The sequence below is a fragment of the Procambarus clarkii genome, chromosome 24 (assembly GCF_040958095.1).
Source record: "Procambarus clarkii isolate CNS0578487 chromosome 24, FALCON_Pclarkii_2.0, whole genome shotgun sequence".
NCBI classification, from domain to species: Eukaryota; Metazoa; Arthropoda; class Malacostraca; order Decapoda; family Cambaridae; genus Procambarus; species Procambarus clarkii.
In genome coordinates this window covers 3443424-3458072 of record NC_091173.1, presented here as the reverse complement: position 1 = coordinate 3458072, position 14649 = coordinate 3443424, and the positions used below count along the sequence as shown (strand labels likewise).

General features: G+C 48.1%; 1 protein-coding gene across 1 annotated transcript in view; it reads left to right on the top strand.

Moving 5' to 3' along the window:
- LOC123761798 (exportin-T) overlaps window positions 1-14649 on the top strand; it is a 209248-nt gene that overhangs the window by 101518 nt on the left and 93081 nt on the right. The window contains 1 exon segment of the mRNA XM_045748017.2: window positions 10734-10934. Within this exon segment, the coding sequence (XP_045603973.2) occupies window positions 10734-10934 (201 nt within the window).

Here is a 14649-nt window from a genome sequence, read left to right as displayed (position 1 = left end):
CTGGGTGATCATTATAGGAAGGGGAAGTGTTTCCTTCTAGCTACCTTGGTATTGGTTGCTTTTCTCAAATTTGGACACAGTCCTGCTGGGAGACCGCAAACACTTTTGATAGTGAAAGTCGGGCTATTCAGTACAGTATTATATTAAAGATAGTGTTTTAAGTAGACTAGTTAATACTAATTAGTGAAGATTAGCTTGAATGTTCTGTAATCCCATTTCTTGAATTTGTTAATTCTTGGGATAGAGATAAATTAGTGGTGGGGAAAATATTTGGAATTTAGTTCAATTTTATTATATTATCTGAAGGGCTAAATGCAATCTGGCCCCAATCCACTAGTGACTCCCTGAAGTCACGTCTGGAGTCACATCAGTCCTAAGGGTCCTTAATAGCCTACAAGAGACCAGAGCCAGAACCTGGCCCCCCTCACAAAGGTGCAGGGTGCTGGGAATTCTGACAATCACCCACACTAAAGGAATGATCCATAAAGTAAGCAAAGCAAAGTAGACAACTGCATGGTTCACAGTGAAACAAGATATAAGGCAGGAAAAACTCTACAAACGGTCTGCTGAATTCGAACCCTTCTAGTTACAGCTGGCCACCACTAGGTAGCAGCACCACAGGGAGCTGCGGACTCTCATGTCAGCACAACTCATTTGTTTCGTTGATGGCCACATGTGCGGACCGCTTCTTGAGTTGACACCCTCAGAGAGCCCCAACTGATTTTAGATAAGTGTTTACCATCCTTTGGAATTTTTCCTGTAGGGCCATTTGCTTGTGTATTGTTTCGAGTTTAGTTTTAGCTTCCTGTGTACGTGTCTACATGCCTCACTTTTTGTGTGAACTTTGCTTATGCTTCACCGTGAGGTGACCTTTCTTAGCCCCTCATTTGAAGTTGCCCCTGTTGTGACAGAGTACATTCTCTGGTGGGTTCGGGAGTTTGTTTAAGGATGCTTGCTTACTGTGTAGGGTGCCTCGCTCAGAGTGGTGCAAGCGTACTTGCCCATTTTTAACACAGGTGGTATGCGAACAAGGAGGACACATGTGGAAATTTGAGTACTTAATGGGATGTTAGGACGAACTTTTTCATTTTCAGAGTAGTTAACAGATGGAATGCATGGTAGATGATGTGGTGGAGGCAGACTTCACACACAGTTTCAAGTGTAGATATCGAATCTGTTCACCAGTTGATTGATAGTTGAGAGGGGGGGACCAAAGAGCCGAAGCTCAACTCCGGCAAGCACAACTAGGTGAGTACTTGTATTTGTGGGGAATGAGCCACAGCTCTTGGGTCCCATCTGTCAACTCTTAATCGACTGGTGTATAGGTTCCAGAGCCTATTGGCTCTTCTCATATTTACATTTAAAACTGTGTATGGAAGGTCCCCTGTAAGACTGAGGTTTGGGACGTTTAGAGGTCATTTGATTAAGGAGTGCACTAGGGGTTTGCTTGTTTGTATATACCGCATGTCTCTAGCACCAGTTTATAGCCATGCTTATCCTGAAGACTACATTTAGTGTCGGTTCTTTTTGCAAGTGTTGTTAAGGCCTGCTTTGTCCTTACCTTCAGGTCCTGGCAAGCCCCTTGGGTCTTTGGGGATGGCTCATTTTGCACTGACCTGCTGAGACTGCACTCGTTACTTGTGAGTTTTAGGAATGTCCAATGGTTTTGCTACAAATTGATGATCACTTGTACTGTCTCCCGAGGCCTGCAGTGTTTGGGTTCACTGGACGTCTATTTTAGTTGAATCTTTTGTCTTTTGTTCTTTTTTTATTTTATTTTGTAGTGAGAAAGCTCCACAGGCGATGGCCGCTTCAGGATTGATTGCCCAGTTTTGTGCTTGTGGGTTGGTGTTAGAGTGGTTGAACCAGAGTCGGCCCACCTTGATCTTTGGGGTTTTCGAGTTGAAGCAGTTGGTTTCCAGTGGTGCTATGTTTCCTGCTGCTCTTTCCATTGTCCATCTGGCATAGTTGTAATGACCCCTTGCTTTGGGTTCTTGGATGTCTAAGGGTTTCAGAGTCCAAGCTGCATTTACCTGTGGGGTGTAGCTCAGCCTTTTCTGGGAATTGCCTCTTTCACAATGACACCAGTTAGTTAACACATTCGCGCATTGGTCTCGTATAAAATCCATTTTCTATCCAATGGACTTTGGGATACAGTGGTACCTCGGAATGCGATTGTCCCTGTATGCGAGGTTTTCGGAAGGCGAGGTGTATTTACTCCAAAAATTTGTCTCGGAAGGCGATGGTTACTTCGGGAGGCGAGTTTGGACGCGAGTTTGTTGATACGCGTACAGCCGACCTAGCGCGTTCGTCGCCCCTCCGCCCCGCCGCCCCTCAGTTTATTATTGTCTGGCGCTCAGTGACTACCCCCACATCAATTCTTCTCGCAGATTTTCAGTGTTTTGTTGGATTTTTGGTGATTTGTCTATACAATTTGTTATTATATATCTCACCATGGGTCCCAAGAAAGCCAGTGGTAAGGATAAAGGCCAGAAAGCTCATGTGAGGATGACAATAGAGGAGAAACAAGAGATCATTCGGAAGCATGAGAACGGTACACGTGTTGTTGAACTTTGTAGGCAGTACAACAAAGCCACATCAACAATATGCACTATACTTAAGAAGAAAAATAAGATTATGGGTGCTAAAGTGGCAAAAAGAGTAGGAACATTAACGGCACAAAGACCACAAATACTTGAAGAAGTGGAAAAGTTGTTATTAATTTGGATACACGACAAGGAGTTGAGGGGTGATAGTGTTTCGGAGGCCATTATTTGTGAGAAAGCCAGGGTGTTGCACGAAGACCTTCTAAAGAATACCCCTGCAACGAGTGATGCAGATAAGAAAGAGTTTAAGGCAAGCAGGGGCTGGTTTGAAAAATTTAGAAAGAGAAGTGGTATCCATAGTGTTACAAGGCATGGGGTTATGTGATGTGATTATGGAAGGGGACTCCCCTTCCAAACAGTAACTCCTCTCCTCCTCCCCCCTCCTCACCATCTTCCATACGCCTACAGCACTCGACAGCAAGGTAAGTAATAACTGGAACACAGTTTTGTAGGTTTATTTAGATGAATTAGGTAAATTAGGTATAAAAATTTAGTTTGATGTGGGGTTTTTGGGGTAGTCAGGAACGGATTAATTAATTTCCCTTTATTTCTTATGGGGAAATTAACTTCGGAATGCGAGTTTTCGGAAGGCGAGGCGTCTCCAGGAACGGATTAAACTCTTATTCTGAGGTATGCCTGTAGTTTCCAAATGTTCGCCATGAAATTTCCGTTTTCCCTAATAGCCGCATAGCCTATTTGGGAGAACGGCATGGCATTGCATCATTGTGGTAAGACCATTGTATTGTTGACACAACAAGTGTAATCGACGTAGTTTTTTATTTGGTGCCGGTCTAATGCATCCTTGTGTGACATTTTATACTTATATTCTTTTAGAACATTCTATTGCGAACACATTGGTACAAAAATTAAATACGTACATCGAAAATTAATGTCAGGACAGTGAAAAAAATATACACTTTTCAATAGGGGTTTCGCCGATATGCCGCCACGGGTAACACTTCGGCCACTTCCCACACTCTTGCGGGTGGGCTGCGACATTGATTCTACACTTATATGCATATGTCTGTGTAGGGAATTTTATTGCGATCTCAGTGATACCAAAATTAACGCTGTAGGACAAGTGTGGAGTTGACAACCCTGATGAGAGTAGCAACATTTCGCCGCTGTTTGGTGCTCACGGCTAGTGATCAACGTAGTTCTTTATTTGGTGCTGGTCTAACTCGTGCTTTCGTGACATTTTATATGTATCTTCTTCCAGAACATTCTATTGTGAACACATTGGTACAAAAATGAAATACGTACATCAAAAATTAATATCAGGATAGTGAAAAGAGTATACACTTTTCTGTGTTGCCGCTCGATCGCCCAAAATGCCGCACACATAAAGGGCAAGTTTTATTTTTTTGTTTGCTGATTGCGCGAAAGTGTTAAGCTATTGCTTCCCACCAGAGATCTGTAGCAGTCTGTTTCTCTGAGGAGTGTATTTGGCTTCGATCCTTTTATTGTTTGGAGATGCCTTCCTATCTATTCAGGCATCTGGCATGAAACTCGTCTCTGTCTTGGGGACTTCATTTCATACTTTTGGGGCTGGGTAGTATCCTGAAGTATGTTCCTAGGTGCAGATGATGAGTCACAATAACATGGCAGAAGATATAATGATCAAACCACACACCAATAGAAGAAACGACGATATTTCGATCCATCCTGGACCATTATCAAGTTGTGTGAGTGCTCTCATTATGTTAGTGAGTGCACTATGTTCCTGGGTGCTTTTAGAGATTTCCAGGTCTCTGGTTTCCTCTTCAAGAAGGCAGGAGGGGCTGGTGGATTTTAGGCTCCAGTGAGGGATATTCCCCCATCCACCTTTGATGTCTGAGCTTTATTCCTCACCTAAAAGAATAAAGGTGAGGATTCTGGGGCACCATGACCCAGGTAAGGCGTGTGAAAACGCGAGGAGCCAGATTCAAACTGAAAGGAAGGCAACGAAAGTGGCAAGTTTGTCACTCCACAACAAAACCGAGCCAGTCCCTGAACACCAGATGAATCGGGACGTGCTAACATTTGTCCCGGAGGTCCAGAGACACCATCCAGGCACCCGGCGCCAAAAGCTGCCGGACCCGATACAGAGTGGTCTTCTGAAAGGAGGGGCAAAAGACCCAGGGTATCAGATGGGACAAGTCCAGTATGGATTGCAGATCTGCCCAGTCCCGTTTCGGAACTGAAAATGGGCGGGAAACCCACTCCAGGATGACCTAACACAGCGCAGTGGGATGAGGCCCGCACCACAAGCCCCAATCCCCCTGAAGGAGAAGGAAAGAAGCAACGCTACCGCAGGCCAGAGGAAAATGACCTAAATTGCCCACGAATTGTGGGACCAGGCGAGAACAAACAGCGCAACCTTCCCTCTATTGCCCCACCAACAGGGCGAACCGTGAAAGGGCCGACGACCCCTACGAGAGCTCGACTGACGCTCAGAGCAATCACCGAGCCAACGACTCCGCACGAGGGCTATAACCCCCCCTCCCCCTCCCCCTCAACCCCCGGAGAATCTACAAGGCCAACATGGGCCATCAACTAGACAAAGTCGCCTGCAGAAAATGCACCACAGCACGCTCTGCAAACACCACTGGACAAAAAGGGGATGAAAATCTTAAGAGCCAGGGCTCAAGACAATTCTAAAAAATGGACGAGCACCGCCTGTCAGCACATGAGGCAAGAAGCGAAGAACAGACACGGCCTCTCTCAAAAACGGCGCATACACCTTCACCAAGGCAGTCGTCGCCCGAGCTGCCGAAGTAAGCATGCCGGACACTGGCCCGGAACGCGGCTCTTCCAAACCCACCACGAGCCAGTCCGAAGTCAGCTCCAGCAGGGAAAAGAAGCGCATGACCGAAGCCAAATGCCCACGGGCACACAAATCCTCGGTCACCAGGGATGCTGAAAGGGAGTGGAACCTTCATGTGAATCCGCATCATGAGGAAGGACGGGGGTGAACAAGCAAGCATGGAGGTGCTCCAACTCGCCCCTCAGGAAAGCCTGAACGACCGTAGGCAACTTTCGCCATTCAAGTGTGCAGTCCGACAGGATGAATGCCAAGCCCCCAACAAAAGAAAAGGCAGTCTGCCAGCCAGGAAGACTCCGGCACCTTGTAACGCACCCAATAAGAAAAAGAGGAGCCAAACTCAAAAGAGGGCAGCTTCATTATCGAGGCATAATCCGGGTCTCGCAGGAGGTAAGCTGCAAGGGCCTTCCACACCTTTCTCAGTGGGATGCGGGAAGCCAAAAACCTTCAGAAGGAGGGAACCGAAGAACCCAAGGAAACTCTGAACCGAACCCGGGGAGGAGTCGAACTCATCACAAATTCCTACAGGGAGGGAGATAGGAAAACCCCTCTCCCTGTAACAACAAGCCACGTGCTGAGGGTACCAAACACCCAAGCAAGGACAAGTGGGGCCCAGGCCCCCCCCAAGTCAACTCCTTCCCAGCCCCAGAATCCTCCACGTCAGGACCCGGGGCCGAGCCGTCCTCCAAACCCTCTTGCCTTTGGAGAAAAAGCAGAGTCCACTGGAAAAGTAGGGATGAAGGGAACCCGCTGGTGTGGCTGAAAAGCTCCAGCAGGAGGACCAGGCTCGAATGTCTCCGTCACTGAACCGGAAGGGGCAATCCTCGAAGCCGCGCGAGTCTCAAAACCAGTACAATCAAGCGAGGCAGCTGCGGGGTATCCAGAAAGGCAACCAACCTCGCACGTTGCTTCAACCTAAACCTCGCATAAAGCTGCCTGCACCCGAATATCAGTCTCAGTGGACTGGGTGAATAGAGTACAAGCAAAGAACACTCACAGGACTCCGGGTCATGAGTGTCACTGACCCCAACAGGCAGCAAGGCGGAGGCAGATGGTGTGTGTCACCCTGAGACAAGGGGACAGAGCAACCTTCAAACTTGCACAAGGCGAGGTGGGACTCGGAGCTCTCCTACATTGGACCACTGAGCTCCAAAGGGGGTTTCCAGGGCCCTTAGGCTGACTGCTAAGGGAAGCCCAGGCGAGGTACTGCTAACCGGTTATCCCAGAGCTACCAAGCAAACAACTAAAAGCTGAACCCCTGCGACGTATGCAAGCACAGGGACCTAGTGGAGGGCCACCAAAATCCTACAATTGGTCCTACCGCCACACCAAGCAAATCAAAACAAACACAAAAGAAAAACCCTGCAAAAGCACAACGTCTCCAGGTGAACAGAACTGATAGCTATGCATCTATCAGACAGCTGCATAGTACCTTGTGCCCCAGCCAGCGACAAAACTATCTCCTACTCAAGGGCAAATAGGAATAAGAACCACCCTGGGTTCTTAAGAACAGGAGCTGGTGGCTGAGCGGATAGAACACTGAACGCATGATCCTGTGGTCCTGGGTTTGATCCCGGGTGCCGGCGAGAAACAATGAGCAGAGTTTTTTTCACCCTGATGCCCCTGTTACCTAGCAGTAAATAGGTACCTGGGAGTTAGTCAACTTCCTGGGGGTGGAGGCCTGGTCAAGGGCCGGGCCACTAAAGCCCCGAAATCATCTCAAAAATAACCTCAAGATAACCCCAGCTGAACCCCCAAGGGCAGGCAATCACCAAGCAGCGACAGAACCCCACGGAGGTAGCTGCTCCTGAACGGCTCATGGAAGATAACCCTGAGGCCGCAAAGGCAGTACTTACGGGGCACCTAGGGAAGGTAGCCCAAGGTGCATGCATCCCCTGTACTCCTGTGTTACGTCTGGCTCACACACCACCAAACTGAGCAACAACACCGCACTGCAGGACTGCGCAAAGAGTGGAGCCAGAGCGATCGACCGTCACCAACACAACAGCCTCTTGAACTAAGGAGAGTTGCCGGCGTGGAGGTCTGGGACCACCCCCCTTCCCTGTCCCTGGGAGGGGGACGGGAGAGTTGCGCAGACGGATGCATGGCTGTTGTGGTGACGTGTTTTTTTCCTTGTTTTTGATTGGAGAGTTTTATTTGCTAGTTTGGCTTTTGGTTTGCAATTTTTTGACCAGCAGTACTGTAGTTTGTTTTTAAATTCCTACCTTTCTGGGTGCCTGACCTGTAGATGGCAGACAAAGACTGCTTCCAACTACACGGGGTGTCTTCAGGCCATTGCTCCTCGTGCCTCTCTTGAGGGGGAGAGGCACAGGATCTGGCTCTGGTTCCCTGGTAGGTCTAGAACTCCTTCAATTGACTGTTGCCACGGTGTAATGTATACACATCAGCAGGGTATAGCTCCGGGGAGCCGAAGGGGCTCTCCACAGAAAAGCCTATTTTAAATTAACCCTTTAACTGTGCGGCCTATAAATATGACACCCCCCCAGTGCGCAGGAAATAAATTCTCTTGAAAAAATTCTTTTGTCTTTTTAAAGTGTCAAAAACCCTTCCCTCAGTATGGGTATGTCAAAAAAATTTCGAACTTGTACTTACTTTGGCTGCTATGGGGTCCGTAAGTTGGCACGTGACATCATCATTCCCCGTTCGTCCATGCAGTAAGCTCCCAGGGCCGGTGGGGTGCCCGGGGCGGGGCGAGTGAGTTGCTGCGAAAATATTTTTGTTCATTTATTCCGCACAGTTATAAATACGCTTTATTTGTTTTTACGTGCTAATCCTATGTATAATGAACACGTACACTATATTATGGCAGTAAAACATCCGTACTGTCCGAAGACACTGTTATGTGCATGACACTTGTGTACACATATGTTGCACATATTTACCATGTATGATGCTAATTTATGTATATATATACAATCTATTTACAGACTATACACTGTCACACACTATATACATTCACCATCAACACATTCAGAACACCGCGAGTGTGAGCTGTCACACCCAGCCAGTGTCCCTCACTCCTCCAACATTGTATTCACCAACATTTCTCCTCCAAATCAAACAGTTATTCACACAAATGTTTCATGTTCATTTATGTATATTTACAACATATGTACACACTATATACATTTACCATCAACACATTCAGAACACCGCGAGTGTGAGCAGCCACACTCAGCCCAACCTGTCCTCTTAAAAAAAACGTCGCTTTTGGCCGTTTGCCCGTATGACCGAATATGGACGTAATTTGAAAATGAAAAAAAAAATATATATTTCGGATTTTTTTTTTCAACAACAGTAAGTTAAGGGTCCTCTGATAGGTTAGGTGGGCAGGAAATTCTCATAAAGTTTCAAAACGGTATGGAAAGTTTCTTCTTCTAAGCTGGCAGAGTAAGCCGGACAACTCAAACAGAAAACGGAACAGTACGTCACTTTTGTGAGTCAATTTCATTTCAAATTACGTCCAAATTTGGCCATAGCGCGCACACGAGTGAAAAGTGACGTTATTTTTAAGAGGACGGGTTGCTCAGCCAGCCCTCCCTCACTCCTCCAACATTGTATTCACCAACATTGCTGCTCCAAATCATACAGTTATTCACACCAATGTTTCATGTTCATTTATGTATATTTACAACATATGTACACACTATACACTGTCACACACTATATATACATTCACCATCAACACACTCAGAACACCGCGAGTGTGAGCAGCCACACCCAGCTAGCCCTCCCTCACTCCAACATCTTACTCGCCAACATTGCTCCTCCCACCATACTATTATTGTATTTATTACACTATTTACACATGTTATATATACCTATCTACATGTTTTATTTACCAGAACTATGCAAGTAAGCCGGTATTGTGTCCAAACGGTACAGGGCCACCATACACTGCATGACAAATCACACAGCAGACGACGTCACGATTATGACATCACCTCCCTCACCAAAATAGTTCCTCGCAACATACTCCTGGTGCTGTTATTACACTATTCACACACACTGTATATACCCATGTACATGTGTGTTCTCCATAGCGAACCACGAAGCTAGTATGGTGAGCAAAACAAGAGTTACTGCCACACAGTGAGGCTACCTCAATTCTCTCCCTTCCTCCCTCCCTCACCAAAATTCCTCCTTCCTACGCACAATGCTAATTATAACCACAATCCTGGTCACTAATACCTGTAAATGAATAATTGACCACAAGTTTATTTTGAAAAGGAACCTAAAAAGTCGTTTGAAGATTCCTAGATGGACAAAATAATGCTGTGGTGCTGTGGCTAGCGCTGTGAACATCATGAACAGCATTGAATCACTGATATTTGAACATTGTACCCAGTCATTATCACACTAGGGCTCTTCTATAATACTATCATGGCTAAATAAAACAGATTATATATATATTTTGACAATATTAGGTGATGCTGTGGTCACACGCTGAACAGCAGTGCTGTGCGCTCATGCTGCGAGCGCCAGCCTTGGTTGCTCACTCACTACTGAGGCTCCCACACCTGAGAATGTGACACCCTCTGACTCTGACACCCGGCAATGTGGACCACGATTTTTTTTAAAGATGGCGTCTGTTTACAAGAGCCCTGAGGAAGTTTATGTGAACTCCATGTAGCCGCGGGAGTTTTGAATGGAACGTGAAAAATAAAAACACCCGGAGGCGCGTTGCGCACCCGAAGCCTGGGCCTGCAGGCGCGTTGCGCAGTTAAAGGGTTAAAAAAGAGGTAGGACAATGAGACTTCAGTGGAAGCTGGACATGCAATTGAGTTGAAGAGATATTAGGAAATTGAAATTTCCTCCATGAGTGGTTGGCAAGTGAAATGCATTGAAGGAAGTGCTTGTTGAAGCCATTTCCATCCTCAGCTTTAAAAAAAAATATGATGAAAACATTAATGTTAAGAGAGGTAATTAGTTTGGCAGGTATAACTGGCTTGGAGGTGTGGATAGAGAGATCACTTCTCCGTAATCACCAATAGGTAAGCACTCGCCACTTTAACAATACTGTATCATCATTGTTGTAGCTCTTGATAGCTGCAGCTATATTGTTATTTTATGTCTATAACAGTATGTGTACAGTATTATGTTTAAAACATTGTTACAAGTTAACTGAAAATTAATTAAATATTTATTCAACTATTCATTACTTTACATTTCACTATTTACTCAATGTTTACTGATACATTCAATTTACAGATGGCTATATATTCATACTATTGCTTAGCTTAAAAGTAATAATTTTTCCTTGATTATGTAATTGATTGAAATTTTATTTTATACTTCTCCAGGTAAAAACATCTACAATGCAGGAAATGATGCGCTTGCTGATAACCTCAGGTGTATCAGGTCATAGCCACCCAGCTGTCTCGCTCCAGTTTTTTGAGTGTGTGGCACGATATGAGAAGTTCTTCTCGTGTGAACCCCAGTATATTCCAGGCATTTTGGCGGCTTTTCTCGATTCCCGTGGCATGAGAAATCGAACTCCAAGGGTAAATTTTGAGTTACATTTTCCTGTAAAGTTTAGTGCTTCTCCCCATTTAAATGGGCTTAAAAACTATTTTTAAGAAGGGTATTATCCACCTTGCTCTCTACATTTGTGCGGGCTTACGTAAATTGTACGTTAATTCATTACTCAAGTATCCAATTTTTGTTAATTTTCAAGCTGTTTTCTTTTATTTATAATGGATAAAGATATACATGTGAAGAGTGCATTTGAGTCATTTGGTAGGTAGGAGAGGAGGAAAGGTGTAAGTGAGTGTATGAGGATGTGGGGTGTGTGAACAATGTAGAGGATATGTCATGGGACAAGGCTGGATGGCAGTGGTTCATAAGGAAGGAGTAAATGTCATTGTTTATGCAGTTTTATGAGAACAATCAAGGAGCACTGGGCACTTATGAAGTGGTTAGGGATCTTCCTATAATTAAGTGATGGAGTTTTATACTAGAATATACTCGCTTTTTGATTATCAGTAGCTTTATCCAGTGACTATTTGCTCATTTTTTTATATATGCATTTATATAAAAAACCCGCGTTGAATGTAATGAAACGCCATTTTCTGGGTGAGACCCGGAGGCTCCCCGGAGCTTTACCGGCTGATATGCTAATGTCAGACTTTGGCATCAGTCATGTGTATGGAGTTCTAGGGCCTACCGGGGACCACGAGCCAGAACCTGGCCCCCTCAGAGAGGCAAGGGGAGCAATGGCCTATAGAAACCCCCGTGTGGTTGAAAGCATTCTATGTCTGCCATCGACCGGGTCAAGCATCCAGAAAGGTAAGCATTCCAAAACAAACCCCTATTCTGGTGAAAATTGCTACCTAAGCCGAACTAGTGGATAGAACTCTTCAACAGGAAAACAAGGAAACTAGTATGACGTCATACGTCACCGCGCCGCTGTCTGCGCAGCTCCCCCCTCCCCGGGAGGGGGAAGGGGGAGCCCCAGACCTCCCACGCCGGCTATCCACCCATCAGTTCTGAGGCTGGATGTCAAAACACGCGAAAAACGCCGACCGGAGGGAGGGAGGGTTGCCGGGGAGCCTCCGGGTCTCACCCAGAAAATGGCGTTTCATTACATTCAACGCTGGTTTTCTGGGGGGACCCCCGTCGGCTCCCCGGAGCTAACTACCCACAGAGGAAGGTCAAAGGGACAAAACCGGGAGGCGGACACCACGCACCCCCCCAAGGAGGCGAGACAACCGGCAGCAAACGCCAACCCAAGGCGCCACAGCCCCGAAAATCCCGGGAACAACACGAGAACCACGAGCAGCAAGGCCCCTGCACGAACACCAAAAATCCATGCCCGAAAGACTGCAAGGCCCGTCGCCCAGACGGCAGCGAGAGCAGCGAGAGCAGCGAAGCCACGAACGCCACAGGCATGAGGGAAGAACACAGGCAGCTTAGCCGCAAGAACACGGCTGACCACCCGGGACACCATCACCCGCGAACCGGGAAGAACAGAACCGGATCAACGCAAAACGCGCTCCGGACCCAAACGCCGTGGCACGCAAACAACAGCGGAGGGCCGCCACTGAACACAAAAACGACACACCCCCGGCCCGACCAACGAAGCACCAACAAACCCTGGAACCCTCCAGAATGCAGCAGCCCCACCCCACGCCAGAAAAGATGGAGACTGCTGCCATCAAACAACCAAAACGCTAAAACCGAAGGAGCAAGAAAACTCAGCGAACCGACCCCCAGAGGCAAAGGCCCAAAGGAAAGAGCCGACGAAAAAACACACCGGAACCGAAGGGGCACTACCAACCGAGGAGAAGACAGAGCACGCTGACCAGAGACCAGGATGGTGCAAGCGGCGCACGAACAGGCCGGAGGTGAAACGACGCACAAGACAGCTGACTAACGGTGCAGAAGCAACACCAAGACCGAAAGCAAGCTGAAGCGGCTCCGCCTGCGCCGCACGAAAAGAGGCGACAGTATGTGGCAAGACGACGGCCCCCAACCCCCACGAGAAAACCAAGCCGAGAGTAAACCAAGTTAACAAGAGTAACCACCTAAGAAGGGACAGGAAAGGAAGGACCGCCAAAATACCCATACTGCCGCCAAGAGAAGCACGCAGGTGGGACACCTACCACGAAGCCACCCGACCACCAACCGGAGGCAGAACATAAGCAGCCCCGACAAGGCCCCCCCGAGCCCAGGAAAAAGGCGGAGCCGCGAGAAGATCTCGGGCGCGACCACCGAAACCCAGGCGGCACAAGGAGATGGAACGTCTGCCGAACAGAAAAACTCCCCAAAGCATGCAAGCCCGCCAGGAGTTCAGAAACGACAGGTCCGACGCGAGACATCGTAAGAACCCCCCCCCCCCCAAAAAAACAACAACTGGCAGGGCAAGCTAGGAAAACCAAAGAAGGCGGAAGGGTCGCCGCCAGAACAGGACCCGAACCAAGGGGCACGAACAACTGCAATAGACCGAGACAAAGAAGCACATCACAGGACACAGGCTGACCAACGCCTAAGAACACACGCAGAACATCCCTGCTGCAGAGGAGGCAGGAAGAAAGAGCAGAAGCACAAAAAACCCCAGGAGAACAACCAGGGGTGGACAATCAGGCAGGGACAAAAACCCCACGCAATCCCCAGTCACAAAACGGCAGCAAAGTGCCACTCCACAACCGGACACAGGAACAAGGACACGCCACCGTGAAACACGGTACCAATGCACACGTGCAGCAGCAGCAACAGGCACCACTGCAACATGCAACATGTAAATAGCAACTTCCCTCTGCAAAGGCAGAGAACGGAGCAGGCAGACCCCAGACAGGGCCAACGGAGACACGACAAAACCCTGCAGGCCCAGAAACCTGCACCAGGCGACCGACGGCGGAGAAACCCCGCTCGATACCTGCTGGATGAGGTACTGGGAGCTCTTTTACACCTGAAGCCCGGCCCAAGGTCAGGCCAGACCGGCCAGAGGATGGCCCACCAGGCAGCTGCTAGGAGCAGTCCACCGGCCCACATACCCCCACAACCAGGACGGGCCGGAACTGCCATACGAAAACAGGCCAGTGCGCCCTGGAAGTCCACGGACGAACCAGCAAGAAGGCTTATGCTCGCAAGTAGGTCGTGTAACAAGCACAGACCACTGATGGTAATACAGTGTTCCCAAAAGTGCCAATAGCACCACTGCACTCCACTGGTACTATCCCGCAAGTTCTACCAGATAGGCGGGACCCAAGAGCCAGAGCTCAAATCCTGCAAGCACAGCCAGGAGCCTCACCAGGAGAGTACAGAACCAACCCTACAACCCCCACACCTCACAACATTAAAAAAGGAGGGTCCCCTGAACGACTCCAGCATGGGTTGGACATGCACATGAGGGGAACAGGAAGGGGTGATAAAGGGACAGTCACTGGTGTGCGAACGGTCTCAGTCGTACAAAAATATACCTAAATAAAGACAGGTATATAAACACCGCCGCATCCAGCGCCCGGCCAAAAGACGCCAGACCGCAGAAACTCACCTGGCGAATGGTGGCACGAACTTGACACGACTGAACCGTGCCCAGAAAACTTGGGAGCACCGCCAGGTGAAGACGCCAGAGCTGGACCCTGCCGGACCCGCAGGAGAACAGGGAGAGGCGAAGGAGGCGGTCCACACCCATGACACAGGGAAAACCGCGGTGTCCTCCCCACAACTGGGAACCAGGACACCCCCGGCGCGAAGGGGCACATACCGCAGCCAGGG